Raw genomic sequence first — 16,908 nt, 5'->3', positions numbered from 1 at the left:
CCTAAAGCTAGGATACCTGAGATCTCCTTATCCACCAGATTTCAGAAATGAGAAGGAGGAGATACCTCTTCCAAGGCTCTGATGTGCAAGAGCGTCTATCACTCCCCCTGGAAATAGCTTTAAACACCAGGGACAGTTTTGAGTTGCTCCTTTTTTTTGGTGAGTAATTTCCTAGAAGAGGAGGGGGGAATCAGTTACATACTGTTATCTGGCCCATTGTATAAATGAAGAAACAGGCTCAGAGGTGGGGGGTCTTTCCCAGGTTCTAGAGCAGATCTATCTTATTACTAAGTCTTTGCTTCTTTGGTTGCCATTGGTCAGGACTTGGTTTGCTCTGAGAACTAGGCAGAACCAAATTTTAAAATTGAGAAAGGGATCCTGCCCATCAAGATCCTGGTGTGTGAGTTGTGTACATGGAGAGTAAGTCTGACCATCGAGTATTCTCTTGATCTAATATTGTGTTGATTAGACTTTTTTTAAATAAGTAAGTAAAGGAATAAATAACTCCTGATCATTCACCATGCTCAACCTCCAAGCTTTCCCTACCTCAAGGCTTTGCACGGGCTGTTCCCTCTGCCTGGAATGCCCTCCCCGCAAAGGTTTATTGGTTGACTCCTCTCTCTTTAGATTCTTCACAACTGTCACCTCCTCCGGGTGGCTTTCCCTAAATTTTCCATCTGAAGCTGTTCCCCCTCAGCCTATCACAGCACTTGTCATGATCTGAAACTATCTGTTGTTTCTGTTTGATTCCTGGTTTTGTATCTGTCTCCTCCAATAGAATGTTGGCCTCATTAGGTTTTCTTCCCACTGGTTTAGCTCCAACCCCTAAAGTAGTGCTGGGCAACAAATGTTTTTGGAAAGAAAGGCAGAAGGAAACAAAGAAATAAATGAGGGAACAAATGAGTGAATGTACACAGGTAAGGCTAAATAAATGAAATGGGATAGGTGAATAAAAGACACTTTGGGGGAAAAGGACCCCAAATTTCCACATTTGGAATATAAACCAATTTGAGATTAGAGAAACAAAAAGACAGTTATTTTATTTTGGTTTAAAACTCATTATGTGAGAAGCACTGAGAAATTCTGTATAAAAAGGGGCCCTGGCTACTGCTAGGGTGAATGTTTGAGGACCAGTCAGAGATAACTGCATTGGAAGGGTTGGTGGGGAAGAAACGGGACCTGAGGGCCTGGAGGCCAGGAGTGGAGGACAGCAAGCAGCAGCTGCCGGGGGAGGAGGCTCAGAACAGGTGCAGAAGGTGACTCAGTCATCCCATTCATCGTCGTCATCCTCGTCGCCGGCCTGGTCCTCCCCTTCGTCTGAGAGGGAGAGAAAAAGCGGAACTCAGGATGGGCAGAAGGGTTCAAAGGCCGTGGGTGATGTAATGTTCTTGGGGTCTGAGAGGTCAGGACTCAGGGTCTGGGGCAGGGGGCTGAGATCTCCTGCTAGGAAGTCAGATCTGGGGGCCTGTGCAGTTGGATGAGCAAGGGGCCCACCCAGAGGAGGGAGAGTTAGGGTGTAGGTTGAAGTTGGAATCAAAGTTAATACCATTGTCAGAAATGTAGTTAGGTGGGTTACTGCCCAACTATGTGGTTACTGCCACACAAGGGTTAATGTTAACAGGCTTGTTATTTACTGGGGTGAATTTTAAGTATTATAAGCAAAGGTGGAGTACATTACAATAGTGCTGTTCCATAACAGGCTAATGTTAATATTGTTGACCTATAATGGGTTATTGATATCACTGTCAAAAGAGGAAGTTTGTTATAATATTGTCATATAATGGATTCATATTAATCTGTGGGCTTACTCTGGGATTAATGTTAATACTGTCAGTAATCTGTTGAGGTTCACATTACCCTCATCTAATTGTCATATAATAGTAATATTATTGACACAATTAGGGGATGAATGTTATGATAGATTGGGTTGGTTATGATATTATTATCACATTACAAGCTAATGTTCATCTATTGACACAGAGTTCAAGTTAATATTATTGCCTATGGTGGGGTCCTTTATAATATCATCACATATGGGCTAATGTTATACACTACTGGACATACAGGATTAATATTAATATTGTGGCCATGCCTTGGCATTAATGTTAATGTTATTGTCAAAGAGTGAATTCTATTATTGTTCCATAATGACAGTGTTAATATTGTCACAAAGAAGACAAACGTGAGAGTCATGATGGGGTTAATGTTACTATGGATACAGGACACCTGGGTGGCTCAGAGGTTGAGCATTTACCTTCTGATCAGGGCAGGGATCAAGTCCCACATCAGGCTCCCTGCGAGGAGCCGGCTTCTCCCTCTGCCTATGTCTCTGCCTCTCTCTGTGTCTCTCATGAATAAATAAGTAAATCTTTAAAAGAAATGTACTATGAGGGGATCCCTGGGTGGCGCAGCGGTTTGGCGCCTGCCTTTGGCCCAGGGCGCGATCCTGGAGATCCGGGATCGAATCCCACATCGGGCTCCTGGTGCATGGAGCCTGCTTCTCCCTCTGCCTGTGTCTCTGCCTCTCTCTCTCTCTCTCTCTCTCTCTCTGTGACTATCATAAATAAATAAAAAAAAAAAAAAAGAAATGTACTATGAATGGTAACCGGTAGAGTTGTTCTTAGGCCAACACTAGCCCTAGGAACTGGGCTCACTGTCCTGGCAAAGGGCAGGCTCTCACCTGAGGAGTGGATGGCTCTGCTTCTCTTCTGCATCACGTGCATCAGGGCTCCCACCAACCCTTCTGAGCTCTGAGTTGGAGGCTGCAGTGCTGAGCTCTCTGGGGCCCCAGGGGTCTGGAGCAAGCAGGATCCAGCATAGAGGGTTCAGGGCCCATGATAGGAGCACACCTCCCTGCCCCTTCCTCATTATTTCCCCTCCCATATTCTCAAGTCCCCTTCTAGGTTCCCAGCCTGCCTCTCCCCACCAGCCTCCCAGCCCTATCACTGAAACCCAAAAGCCTGGGACCTCCATCAGTTTGGCCCTGGCCCCCTAATATCCAGACATGCCCAGCACACCCAAGTCCCAGATCCCCAATCCTCCATCTTGCCCGTCTTCACCTTGTTCAGCTGAATTCCCTGCCGGATTTGATCCAAAAGCGCCCCCCGACCTCCACCAGGAGTCGGGCCCCCAGAAGGCCCCAGAGCAGGAGGAGGGGGAGGGACTGGCCCCTCCTCAGAGCTGGGTGGTGGTGGTGGTGGTGGTGGTGGTGGTGGTGGAGGCACAGGAGGCCCTCCAGCTCCAGGGGGTGGAGGGGGCAGTGGTCCAGAACGTCCAGTGGCTGGCGGGGGTGGTGGTGGAGGGCCCCCTCGGCCTGAGGGTGGGGGTCCCCGGGGAGTTGGCGGGGGTGGAGCATTTCCCAAAGGAACAGGGGGCAGTGGACCAGAACGACCCTTGTTGCTCCCTATAGTAGGGGGCCGGGAAGCCTGGTTTCCTCCTCTGGATGGTGGTGGGGGTGGTGGAAGCGGCTCTGAGGGGGGAAAATAACATAGCTATTGTTATAATTATCTTCAGAGCCTCAGTTTTGCTCATTTGTAAAATGGCACCCCAACTGACCAACTCCTGATTCAAGCACTATAAGGGTTTCCATGAGAACTGAATGACTAGCAGTGTATCTCTTAGAAACCAGCTACTAGGGTTGGAGAAGACGGAGGGTGGGGGGGGGTGCTCACCCTGGCGCCTCATCTCTTGCCGCACAGCCTCCAGCCCACCCTGGTCCTCAATGAAGTCATAGATAAGTTTAGAGGTCTCGGCATCTGTGAGCTGGGCCTCACTGATTCCTGCCTTGGAGAACAGTTTCCGCAGATCCGGGTCCAGGTTGTTTACCTGCCCAGGAGGAGAAAGGCCAGGGGAGGAGTGGGGGAATAAGGTGGATAGGGGAGGGGCACTGATTATCACTGGGTCCATCTCAGAGGGAGACCTGAGAGGAGTGTAGAAAGGGTGGGGTCTGTGGGTAGGTCTGAGCCAGGGGACTTTGGATGGGTAGGTGGGTATTTAAGCAGGTCAAGGGGTCTTTGGAATTACTCACGTCAAATCCATTCTGGGGGTCCCACCCCACGTGGCTGACATGTCTGGGGGAGGTGAGGAGATCCCAGTGAAGCCCCACTGCCCTTCCTTCCCTCCTTTTCTAGTGAAGCCCACTTGCCCTCCCCTGCCCAGAGGGACTCGGAAAGGCCAGAATTAATGGATGAGTCATAAGTGAATAAATGAGTGACTGAATGAGAACAGTTCATAGCTTGTAGTGCCCATCTATCCATCCATCCCTTTTTCTACTATCCATCAACCCATCCATTTGTCCACCTAGCCATTTGCATTCACCTGTCAGACCACCAGTCTATTGTATATTTGTTTTTCCACTCATCTGCCCACATATATTTGTTTACCCAGTTGTCTGCCAATCTGTCTTCACATACCTTTGTCCATCCACTCATGTGCCCACCTTTCAATCCATCCACTCTTTTGTCTACCCATTCAACCACACTTCTATTTATCCACTGAACTGTCCATTCATCCACATATCTGGCCACCTATCCATCCCCATCCACCTTCTCTGTGAATCAACCAGATATCCATTCGTCTGTCCACATACTCATCCACTCACCCATCCATCTATCCACCTACTTCCCATTTACCCATCTATCCAACCACCTATCCATTCATTCCCCAACCAACTCATTCATTCATTCATTCATTCATTCATTCATTTATTCATTCATTCATCCAACCATTTATCTATCTACCCACCCATTCACTCACCCACCAGCCCACACAGGGCAGGACCAGCCCACACAGGGCAGTCCACACAGGGCAGGACCAAGGTGAACCAAGTGAGGTGACTAAGGTGCAAAATTTAAGGAGGTCCTTACTCTCAGAGGCATGAATTGCAGTTGTGGGACCCTTAGAGTAACTGCCTCTGTACATTTTGCAACCTTGGAACCTCACTTGCCTTTCCCTAGGCCTGGCCTTGCACCTACCCAACTCTCCACTCATCTGCCTACCCACTCACCCATCCATCTGCCCAACCTTCCATCCACCCAGCTCTCTTCCTGTCCAACTTTTCATCTGCCCCCCCACCAACAGGGACCTGTGGGACTAGTGGGGAGAGGTTCTCACTTGAATCCACTGGGTGCACCAATATCAGCCTTGCTGATCTTCTTCTTCCCTGAGCGTTTCTTATCAGTTGGGCCAGGCCCAAGTGCTGGGAGCCCACGGTACCGTGAACTCGTGATGTCCGGGTTCTGGATGTCCACTGTTACTAGCCCCAGGGACAGTGGGCCAGTTGCTGGGCCTGTGGGGATAATAGGGTGATTGAGCCATTGACCTACTTACCTACCAACCAAAGCGTAGGGGCAGAAGACAGGAAGAGTGTTGGGGGAATCTGCATGTGTGTTTGATGGTCATGGAGGGAGTAGATGAGGGGTCCAATTAGGGTTTATGGAGAAGTGGATGAGTGGGTCCCACAAACCAGTCTTAACTTCACCAATTCATTTATTTATTCATTGACTCCTGCTTATCACTTAAGTATTGATTCATTAATTCTGGCTCATTGACCAGAATTTGTTAAATTATTCAGTCAGTCATTGCTTTCTTCACTGATTGAAATGTTACATCACTTATTCATTTATTTGCTGTTCAGTCACTCATTCATTAATTTAGTCAGTCAACCATCCATCCATCCGTCCATCCGTCCTTCCATCCATATATCCACATACTCATTCACCTATACATCTGTACACTCACCTATACATCTATACATCTATGTTTCCATCTTCCCATCAATTCATCCTCCACCCATCTATCCATCCACCCACCCACCCATCCATTTGCCCACTTATCTCTGCACTCACCCAACTCACCCAACTACTCGCCCATCTCCACCCATCTATTCATTACTCCCCCATCCATCTGTCCACCCAGAGACACAGGGAAGAATCAGCACTCACCCCCTTGGTCTCCGGCTGGGTGTGGGGGCAAGGGTGGGGGCCCTCCTCTTCTCTCTGGAAAGATGGAATGGGTAGAGAACTATTACAACTCTGCCACAGGTTCCCGGACCAGCCCCTTCTTATCCTCCTTGAACTTGAGGACTCACCTTCACTGACTGGTGCTGGGGGTGAGGGTAGCTGGCGTCTGTCTGTGGAGAGACAGGTGGACTGAGAACCAGAACCATCAAGAGGGGTTTTTCCAGCTCGCTTCTCTTACATACCCTTCTGCCCCACTTCCTTTCTTCCCCCAAGGCCTCCTCACCTCCACTTTGCCTCTGATTCCTTTTTTGTATCTTCTCCTGCACCAGGGCTCGGAAGGCCTGGGCCTCGCCCTCGTCTGCAAAGTTCAGCCCTGCTTGGCAGTCCTACACACATCTTGGGCTCAGTAGCCTTCCAGCCCCCCACCACCTTTCCCATTTCATCCCCACACCCCAACTGAGGCCCAACGGTTGAGTCGTCACTCACATCTCCAGCAAAGGTGTGGAAGAAGGGGGTAGGAGTGGAATAGACCAACTGTGAGTACAGCTCCTGTTCCCAGAGCAGCCGGCCAGCCTGGAGAATTTGGGGGGAAGCACACTGGTACTGAGGCATGCCCTGGGTGGCAGGCCTCTGTATCTGGACAAGGAGAATGGTGGCCTAATTTGGGGCCCCGGGATCAGATTGGAGATTTCCAGCTTATCAGCAGAGAGTTGGGAATCCATATGTCAGATGTGGAGGGTTGGGGTCCTTAGGACTTAGGAGTATAAGGCTTAGATATTGCAGTGAGAGATTTGTATTTGGGGTTCAGAGCCCAAGATGTGGGACTTAGGCTTGAATGTGAGGATCTAGGACTCCAATCCTAGGAAACTGAGACCATACATAGACTCCATCTTACATCTTTTCTTTATGGGGGCCTTCATTTGGGCAGGTGGGGCTCCAGTACTGGGAGTTGGGGTTGAGATTTGAGATTCAGACATACAGACTTGAAAGTTGAGGGGTGGAGAATTCAGTCAAGGGATATACAGTTTGATGTTTGTGAAGCAGAACTATGGCTTAGGAGCTAGGCAAACCTTTAGTGTCCAGGAGTTTTGATGGGGGATTTCTGGGACCCAAAATGCGGAGTTTAGAACAGATTTGAGGTTCAGGTAAAAATACAGTGCACATTTTTTTTTTTTTAGTTAATGAAACAGACTAGATTTAAGAACTATACTAATATTTTTTGTAGGGGGGGGTATAGATCTTGACAAGGGGTCAGTCATCAAAGACAAAGAAAGCCAAACCAGGGATGCCTGGGTGGCTCAGAGGTTGAGCATCTGCCTTTGACTCAGGGCGTGGTCCCAGAGTCGCGGGATCAAGTCCCACATCGGGCTCCCTGCATGGAGCCTGCTTCTCCTCCCTCTTACTATGTCTCTGCCTCTCTCTGTGTGTCTCTCATGAATAAACAAATAAAATCTTAAAAAAAAAAAGAAAGAAAGCCAAACCACAGTTTGACATCTGGATGAAGTCTTTGGTCCTGGGACTCAGGGGTTCACTGATCTGTCTAAGGCCTTGGGGCTATGGACACAGATCTGGGTTTGCAGGTTGAACACTGGTTTGCATGTCCAGTGGGGGGACGGGGGTCACCTGAAGGCCATAAAGACGGATGAAATAGGACTTCTGGGGGTTATCCTTCACGAAGCACACAGCCCCACAATGCTCCTTGGTCCAGTGCTCAGCTCCAGGAGGCAGTGCCAGGTACAGCTGAACAACAGCGGTGGCCAGTGTCTGGGAGGGAAGAGCAGGGCTCAGTGGAATCTGGTCAGCCAGAGGGTCCATGGCTGTCCTGATTTCAAAGGAAGAGCCACAGCCAGAGGGAAAGCAGACAGACACTGAAATCAAGATCTTCCTGGGACTGGTGAATGGGGGTAAGTGGATTTTCAGAGAGGAGGTGATGGAGAAGAGAAGGAAGAGGGGGAGAGGAAGAGAGAAGGACAGAAGAAGGATGGGAAAGATGAGGAGTCAGAAGAGGAGAGGAAGAGGAGGAAAAGGAGGGAGACAGGGAAGGCCAGGAGATTCTCCAGCTCACCCAGCATTTCCGACCCAGCATCTCGAAGAGTCGCTGGTTCTCGTGGTCCTGGAGGAGTGTGGAGGGTATGTTCTGCTGAACCCCTGGTCCTCCGCGACCCCCAGACCTGCCTCCCACAGGGCCCCCACTCATGGTGCCTCCTGCCCTTGTCCTCTCCGGCTAGGCTCTGGGTGCAGGGTAAGAAGAGGAACTTCCGCAGTGTGCAGGGGAACAGGAAGTACAAAAAACCACAAGGGAAACAAGTCCTCCAGGGGCCCCTGGGTGGCCCCAGCTGCCTCCTCCCTCCCTAGGACAGGCTTGGACCCTCCTCCTTCAGAATGGGGCCCTGCTCCATTTGACTAGTCAAGACCCATCTTTTGGACCAGCCCAGCTCATGTCCTCCTCCTTTTTTTTACTCCCTGAGGTCCATCTCCCTCTGACTGGCTCAGATCCTCCTCCCTCTGATTAGCTGCAAGCAAGAGGTAGGCCTCTGCTGCACTTCTGCCTGAGGACACCATGGCAGGGAGCAATCAGCGGGGTGGGGGGTCTCATTCTTCCCCAAAGCATCCAGTTGGTCTGGGCCTGAAGCCCAAGGCCCCTCATGCTGAAGGGTTACAGTGTTAAAACTTTTCCTCTGGGGTGCCTGAGTGGCTCAGCTGGTTAAGCGTCTGCCTTCACCTCAAGTCATGATCCCAGCATCCTGAGATGAGCCCACCACTCCCACCCCTCCAGTCGGATTCCTTGCTCAGCGGGTAGTCTGTTTCTTCCTTTCTCCCTCCCTCTGCTCTTGTGCTCTTCCCTCACTCATCACTCATCGGGCTCACACTCTCTCTTTCCGAGAGAAAGAAAAGAAAGAAAGAAGAAAGAAAGAAAAAGAAAGAAAGAAAGAAAGAAAAAGAAAGAAAGAAAGAAAGAAAGAAAGAAAGAAAGAAAGAAAGAAAGAAAGAAAGAAAGAAAGAAAGAAAGAAAGAAAGAAATTAATTTTCCTCTGACACTGTGAGTGCCTGGGATCCCACCCCTCTCCTGAGACTCCCAACAACTCACATAGACCCAGCTCACTTCCCCATCCCTCACCCCTGCCTCCCAGTAGTTCCCAGATCACTTTCTGTTTATCATCCCTTGATAGCATATATGTACACCTTGGCAACGTCTTGTTTAATCCTCATCACTTTTGAACTTTTAAAAATCTGTAATCTCCAGAGTCTTGCTTTTTTCCCATGCAACATCTACTTTGATCCAACATTCGTGTGTGCCAGACAGGGTTCTGACCTCTGTAAATACTGACCCATCTAAATCCCCCTAACAGCCTATGGGACATACACTCTTACCATGTCCATTTGATAGTGGGAAACAAGGAAACAGAGGCACACTGATTTTTCCAGTAGCTCTCAGTTAGCAAGTGATGGGGCCCCATGGATCCCACACCAGGTAGGCTGGGTCCAGAGTGCACACTTCCCATTACTGGGCTCCAAGGCCTTCTCTCTGGTAAAATCTGGATCTGCCTATAACAGTGGCCACTCCTTTTCGCTGCTACACGATATTCTTTTGTTTGACTGTATGATCTGTTTATTCATATTCTCCTGTTAACAGATATTTAGGCCATTTTTGGCTTTTGCTGTGAGTAGCTACACTGCTGTGGGTACTCCTGTACACATCTCCTGATCCACATGGGCGCACACATACACTTGGGAGGGGAATTGGGGGACCTATAGGGTTTGCCCATCTCCAGAATGACCAGATCATTCCAGATTGTTCCCCCAAATGGATGCTAGCTCAGTCCTCATACCTCCCTAGGCCTCAGTTGCTTTACCATTTGCAGACATGAAGCTCTCAGCTTCATACAGCAGTCCAGGGGAGCTAACATCTCCCTGGGGTGTGACTGACATTTCTGGGTACCTGAAGGGAAACAGCACTTAGAAAGATGGCACCCACAGTCCTGCCAGGAAACCTGGCTTGAAGTTTCCTTCTGGTGTGGCAATTCCCACCTCCCTCCCCTCCCCTCCCCTCCCCCCCCTCCCCTCCCCTCCCCTCCTCTCCCCTCCCCTCCCCTCCTCTCCCCTCCCCTCCCTTCCCCTCCTCACAACTTACCTTTTGGCACCCACAATTCACCAGGCAATTTTGTACCTCCAAGCCTGGAGTGCCTTCCAGCCTGTTCTTGGGGCAAGACCCTGCTTTATTCCTTAAAAAGCCATTGCATTCATTTTAATACTGCTCATCGTGCTCTTGCCAAGTGCAAAGCCTATCTCCGGTATCTGGCACAAACAAGACACTCAATAAATGTTTACTGAAGGAATCAGTGAGGGCTTAGTGTCTAATTTGATTCAGTGTTTTCTGAGCTTTTTCTAAGGGCTTTATGTTTATTAACTCATTTCATATTCACAGGTGACCCCATGAGGTAAGCACTACTCTTATCCCCATTTTACTGATAGGGAAGCTGAGGCCCAGAGAAATTAGCTAACTTGCCCAAGATCACCCAGCTCGTAAATGGTGGTGCTGAGGCCAAATAAGTGACAAATGATTCCTAATCTGTCAAGTGCCACATGGGGGTAGAGAGAAAAATTCTTCTGCTCCTTCTGTGTCTTTTGTTCTCCACCTTCCTCCTCCTTCTTTCTCTGCCCCTAGATCTGTCTCCCTTAAGTCTATACCAGTGGGCCTTAAGCCTCTGCTACATTTGCTGGCTATTTATTTTTTAAAATATTTTTATTTATTTATTTGAGTGAGAGAATGAGTGAGAGAGAACAGGAGCAGGGGGGAAGGGGCAGAGGGAGAGGGAGGAGCAGACACCCCACTGAGCAGGAGAGCCCCTTGCAGAGCTCCATTCCATGATCTGAGCCAAAGGCAGACACATAACTGGCTAAGCCACCCAGAATCCTCACTAGTTGTTTTTTAAATTAACATTTAAAAGTTCTATATTTCCAGGGCACCTCAGTTGAGCATCTGACTCTTGTTTCAGTTCAGGTCATGATCTTAGGGTCATGGAATTGAGTGGCTTCCAGCTCAGTGGGAGGTCTGCTTAAGTTTCTCTCTCCCTCTGCCCTCCCCTCAAATAAATAAAGAAATCTCTTTTAAAAAGGGCTCCTGGGACTCCTGGGTGGCTGGGTGTTTGGCGCCTGCCTTCAGCCCAGGTCATGATCCTGGGGTCCAGGGATCGAGTCCCACGTCTGTCTCCCTGCATGGAGCCTGCTTCTCCCTCTCCCTCTGTCTCTGCTTCTCTGTGTCTCTCATGAATGAATAAATAAAATCTTTAAAAAAAATAAAAAGTACAAAGGGTGCCTGGTTGGCTCAGTCAGTTAAGCATCTGCCTTCAGCTAAGGTCATGATCTCAGGGTCTTGGGATGGAGCCCCACATTGGTCTCCCCGCTCAGCTGGGAGTCTGCTTTTCCTTTCCCTCTGTCCCTCCCCCTGCTCATGCTCTCTCACTCAAATAAATAAATAAAATCTTTTAAAAAGTTATATATTTCCTGTTCTTCTAAGTATCAGACAGCTTTAAAATTTATATTTTTCTCTAAGTAAAAAAACCTAAAGTAGGGTTTTGTTGTTTTAGTCCCTAACGGAATGAGTTTCCCCACCCTGGAATATAGCGATTTTGTAATCATTTTTCATATTATCCAGATTTTTTTTCAAGATTTTATTTCTTTATTCATGACAGACACACAGAGAGAGAAGCAGAGACACAGGCAGAGGGAGAAGCAGGCTCCACGCAGGGAGCCTGATGTGGGACTTGATCCCGGGTCTCCAGGATCACGCCCCAGGCTGAAGGCGGCACTAAACCGCTGGGCCACCGGGGCTGCCCTATTATCCAGATTCTTGAATCACTTTGTTGACCTGCATAAATACTTGGGAGCTAGCTTATTTCACTTTTATGTAGCCCCATTGATTCTTGCTTTTCTGCACTGGATGACAGTATTTGCTGATGAGGTAACCTCAAAGGTAATTTGCTCTCCAGGACCTTCACAGAGATTTAAAAACAAGAACAAGGCAGCCCTGGTGGCTCAGTGGTTTAGTGCCTCCCTTGGCCCAGGGCATGATCCTGGAGACCCGGGATCAAGTCCCACATCAGGCTCCCTGCATGGAGCTTTCTTCTCCCTCTACCTGTGTCTCTGCCTCTCTCTCTCTCTCTCTCATGAATAAATAAATAAAATCTTAAAAGAAAGAACAAAAATCTTAATTTAGGGCAGCCCTGGTGGCGCAGCGGTTTGGCGCCGCCTGCAGCCTGGGGTGTGATCCTGGAGACGGGGGATCGAGTCCCATGTCGGGCTCCCTGCATGGAGCCTGCTTCTCCCTCTCCCTCTGCCTGTGTCTCTGCCTCTCTCTCTCTGTGTCTATGAATAAATAAATAAAATCTTTTAAAAAAATCTTAATTTAAAAAAAAATCTTAATTTAGCTTCTATGGTTCTCAGCAGGAGGGTGGGTCCAATATGAGTCAGTCTACCACAGCCAGGAGCAGCAGTTCAAATTTACTTCTTAGGGGGATCCCTGGGTGGCTCAGTCGTTTAGCACCTGCCTTTGGCCCAGGGCATGATCCTGGAGTCCCCAGAATCGAGTCCTGCATCAGGGTCCCTCCATGGAGCCTGCTTCTCCCTCTGCCTGTGTCTCTGTCTCCCTCCCTCTCCCTCTCTGCCTGTCTCTCATGAATAAATAAATAAAATCTTTTAAAAAACTTTCTTAGTAAGCCAGCAAATCCCCAGAAACCCCCAAGAACCAGGATATACCCAATAACTTAGACCATCCTGATGTCCCTCTGCCACCTCCTCCTGCCACTGCACTCCCCACCAGGGTTACCAGATGGAGAACCATTTCCTGTTTATATCCTGTGCTTATTTTGCTTTATTCTGAAAGGATATTGCCTACAAGATCCTGGCTGCCACACCTCAAGCCCTGAGTAGGAAATAAGACACAGCCAGTGATGAGAAATGGGGGTGGGGTGTCTTCCATGCTTTGGCCCTACCACACAACTGAGTCCATGGAGGAGATGTAGGCACAGGTAAGGTTCCTACTGTTGTCCTCTAAGACCAAACTGAGGCCAAGATGGCAAAATTTCCTTTGCCACGCCATCTTTCTCCTCCCCTTACGTCCCCGTCTCCCGTGGTCCTCTGGCCTCTGACTGAGGGTAAGGGGTCCTTCCTAGGGTCAGGCCTAAGGAAACAGCAGTTCCCAACCCTCTGACCCAATCCTTTGACCATCCTGGAATGACATTCAGATACATTATAAGACTCAGTGGTATGGGACTGTCCCCCCAGACCCCCTCCCATTCAATGCCGACGCACCCCCATCATTGTGACAACCAAAGTCTACCAACCAGAAATTCCATAAATACACCCCCAGGGCAGGAAGGAACATGACTCTTCTCTGCCTTGTTCATTGCCTTATGCCCACCATCCTGGCACAAGACCCTGCATGCAGTTCACTCACTCTTTGTGGAATAATTATCATATAGTCAAGTTATCTGTGCTGTGATTTACTGCCCTCTTTCCACACGGCTCCCCTGCCTGCTCTTCAGGGGAAAGGGGGAAGAAAACTCAGTGCAGGGGCCAGCCTCTCCCACAGAGGTGTCCAAACTGTTCATGGATGCTATGGGCAAGAGTGCTTTTATAGGGGTCCTAAGGAGAGGGGCTGATTTCTAGTTCTGGTGGGGGTGGAATGAGGATGGGGGTGCACAGAAAAGCAGAGACACCTGGAAAGATAAGAATGGTTCAGTGGTGGGGCCCCTGGCTGGCTCAGTGGGTAGAGCATGTGACTTTTGACTTCAGGGTCATGAGTTCAAGCCCCATGTTGGGCGTAGAGTTTACTTTAATAAGAAAGAAAAAATGCGGTTAGAACCACAGGTTCTAGAACCCCACAGCCTGGCTCTGGCTGTGCCACTTACGAGCTGTTTTTGTTTGTTTTTAGATTTTATTTATGAGAGAGACAGAGAGAGAGAGAGAGAGAGAAAGAGAGAGAGAGAGACAGAGAGATTGAGAGAACAAGGAGGGCAGGGAGGAGCAGAGGGAAAGGGAGAAGCAGACTCCCCAGAGCAGAGAGCACCACATGGGGCGGGATCCCAGGACTCTGGGATCACGACCTGAGCTGAAAGCAGACGCTTCGCCTACTCAGCCACCCAGGTGACCCCACTTAGGAACTGTTTAAAGGTCTGGGAACCTCTCAGTGCCTCACCTCGCTCATCCATAGCAGTTGAGATTATTGGGAAGACTAAATGAGATAATTCATGCAAAGTGATTAGGACGTTATAATTATGCATTATTGTTGTTTTAACTGAAATAGCTGAGTTCAGCTATTAGATGAATGAACTATCAAGCCTCAGCCTAGCATTCTCACACCCTCGCCCCAATCCTCTCCTCACCCTCCTCCATAGCACTTTCAGGTCCCACCGCCCTTGGTGGATGGCCAGAGACCCAGAACACCTGACCACCTTCCGCTGCCCTTTCTCTACTCTCCCTCGCTGCAAAGACCATCTGAGATCCATTCCGTGGGCCCCAGCCGGACTCCTCCAGGACCCTGACACGGTCCTGGAGCCCTCCTTGCCAATCTTGGACGTACCACCCACCACTTGTTTCCTGCCCTGCTCTCCAACCTGCACAGGAAAACAGCCCTCCCCTACCCTTCTGGGTTTGTGGCTGCTAACCTCGGACCAGCCGGGAAGCCAAAGGTCCCCTTCTAGTCCTAGTCCCTCCACTGCCCACACCCTCAAATTCACCAACTCTCCCTAGATCGGTGCTCACTACCTCCCTGCACCGCAGTGTCTGTGACACCAGAACTGCGCACACCCGAGTGTGTATGACCCCCATGCGGGTCCAAAACCGGGAGTATCCACTTCCCGGTCTGTGTGTCCCAAGGGCAGCCCACATCCTTGACCGTGTAAACCCCTCTGAGTGTTAACGGTGCAGCCTGGAATGGACCCCAGCGGGCGTGGGGAGGAACGCAAAACGGAACAGTCCGCCCCGGACCGTGCCACTAGGAAGGGGACGGCCACCTTGCAGCACACCATTTGTTTGTGGGGGAGGATCACGACAGCTGCCTCAATCCCTAATGGAGAGCGGAACGTCGCAATCTTGCTTATCCCAAGAACACGTCCCGAACTCCCGACTCCCACCCGCCTCAGGCGCGCCTCACGCTCCGATCGCGCCCCAACCTCTTTCCCATCGCCACCTTAGCCTCCCTGCCCCCCCTCGATTTCTTAGAAGCCGCTGTCATTATACCCGAGTCCCCAATTGGCTCAGGGCGCGGACGAGCGGATCGGAGACTGTCGTGGGCTCTGATTGGACGACGGCCGAATTCTTCCTGGGTGCGGGAGACTAACTTAGCCCGCCTCCGCTCGCGCGCCGGACGCCCATTGGTCACGCACTCGGGGCGTGTGCAGTGGCTGCCAGCCCCCGGCGCGCGCCGCTGAAACTAGGCTTTGGAGATTTCCGGTCTTGGGTTCGAGTACCGCCTGGCCGGGGAGTGAGAGGGGCTCAACTGTAAGAAGGGGCAGAAGGTGGTGCTTCCCGTGGGCGGTGAGGGAAATTACGTAGGGGGCCGCGGCGCCCCGTGTAAACTCCAGATTGTAAACTCTTAACAAATCCGGTAGGGTTTTCATGCCTGCACACAAGGGTTCTTGCGTTCACTCATTACCTGGTTAACACGAAATAAAGGGTGTTGAGTTTCGGTTCTAGAAAATACTCTTAGAAGTTACTATGATAAAATTAAGCCGCATTAGGATGGGCACAGGTAGGGTGTCTGGCACTCCCAATACCGTAAATTGCAGAGTGAACGTCTGATGGTCTTTGGATTCAGTGTACTAAAATTATTACTTTTACTCCTCTGAGAGCGGGTACAAAGTTTGTCATGGCGAGGGATTTGACGAAGTATGCTTAAGAGAATAAATACTTTCCCCAGTTTTTGATGCACAAAGTGATGGTTTTGGAGCTTTAGGCCTGGCCAGAGGGGACAGGATTGTTGCAATTAACATGTTATTTAATATACATCGTAGGTGTTATAGCCAGTTACCTGCTTTGAAGTTTGCGATTTTCACATTATATGTATGCAAAAAACATATAAGTATATATGGTGTGCATTGTAAAATACATATAAATAACTATAAATAGATAAGTCCTAGGGATATAGACTATGTAGATAGAGGAGTGGGGCCTCCGTTCACTGTCCTGGGTCAGTCACATGCTGAAAGCCAAATAACTTGATAATTTCACATGGTGCTCTCAATTTTAGGAAGTCTGAGTCCTGAGCCCCCTGCCTTTACCAGGTTGGGGACATTTCCCTTAATTTGCTTGGAAACTCCAAATCTATGCCCAGCACTGCCTCCACTGCTAAAAACCCATCTGGACTTTTCATCAGCTCTGATCCCAGGAAGATTGTTATTTTGAGTGTGTGCATGGGTGCTTGGGGTGTTGGGTAGAACAAATCAAAGGTTCCGTTACAGCGTGGGTACTTTGTCATCACTGAATGTTTCTGATGGTGGCTGGGTTTATAACATGCGTTAGTTTAGTATCTTCACCTAGGGGCAATTGTTAGTGAGAGGTAAATTGGTATTATTTTTTCTGGTAAATTGTTTTTGTTTGGGATCTTGCCCTAATGATTGTAGTATGGTGTAACCCAACATGCAATAGCTCTACAGTGTCTTTCCAGAAATACACCCAAAAGTGACACAATTGAAGAAGACAGAGGGAAACAAAAGAAAATGTTCAACTTATAAATAAAAGAATGAGCCTATTTGAAAAAAATAAAATGCTGAAAGAAAACATCCAATGAATGGAGCTTGCATCGTATGCTGGTAGCCCTTTCAATTACACGAATTTCTTCATCAGCAGCCCCAGGTTAGATCTAGATTACAAGCAACTTGAGAAAAGTTGTTTTGTGTTTATTTGCTAGGTTTGGCAACTATGGGAAAATACAATGCATGTGTGTTTA

At 49.1% G+C, this 16,908-nt stretch overlaps 1 protein-coding gene and 1 long non-coding RNA gene across 2 annotated transcripts; both read right to left on the bottom strand.

The window, feature by feature from the left end:
- Positions 1 to 1,014: 1,014 nt before the first annotated feature.
- On the bottom strand, positions 1,015 to 8,354 carry WAS (WASP actin nucleation promoting factor). The gene is made up of 12 exons (XM_025468749.3): positions 8,026 to 8,354; positions 7,584 to 7,724; positions 6,447 to 6,533; positions 6,244 to 6,346; positions 6,089 to 6,130; positions 5,943 to 5,996; positions 5,113 to 5,287; positions 4,028 to 4,070; positions 3,672 to 3,825; positions 3,060 to 3,469; positions 2,681 to 2,795; positions 1,015 to 1,317 (listed from the first exon to the last, which is right to left on the bottom strand). Exons 1-12 carry the CDS (start codon positions 8,155 to 8,157, stop codon positions 1,262 to 1,264), a joined length of 1,512 nt encoding a protein of 503 aa, XP_025324534.1. The 5' UTR covers positions 8,158 to 8,354; the 3' UTR covers positions 1,015 to 1,261.
- A 566-nt stretch (positions 8,355 to 8,920) lies between these two features.
- Positions 8,921 to 16,183, bottom strand: LOC125754703 (uncharacterized). Its single transcript, XR_007409489.1, has 3 exons — positions 15,201 to 16,183; positions 10,093 to 10,256; positions 8,921 to 9,900 (listed from the first exon to the last, which is right to left on the bottom strand). It is a non-coding gene; the product is annotated as an uncharacterized LOC125754703 (long non-coding RNA).
- Between the last annotated feature and the right edge of the window lie 725 nt (positions 16,184 to 16,908).

This window comes from Canis lupus, chromosome X (assembly GCF_003254725.2).
Source record: "Canis lupus dingo isolate Sandy chromosome X, ASM325472v2, whole genome shotgun sequence".
NCBI lineage: Eukaryota > Metazoa > Chordata > Mammalia > Carnivora > Canidae > Canis > Canis lupus.
Note: the sequence above shows the minus strand (reverse complement) of the source record. Positions and strands in the feature narration are given on the sequence as shown.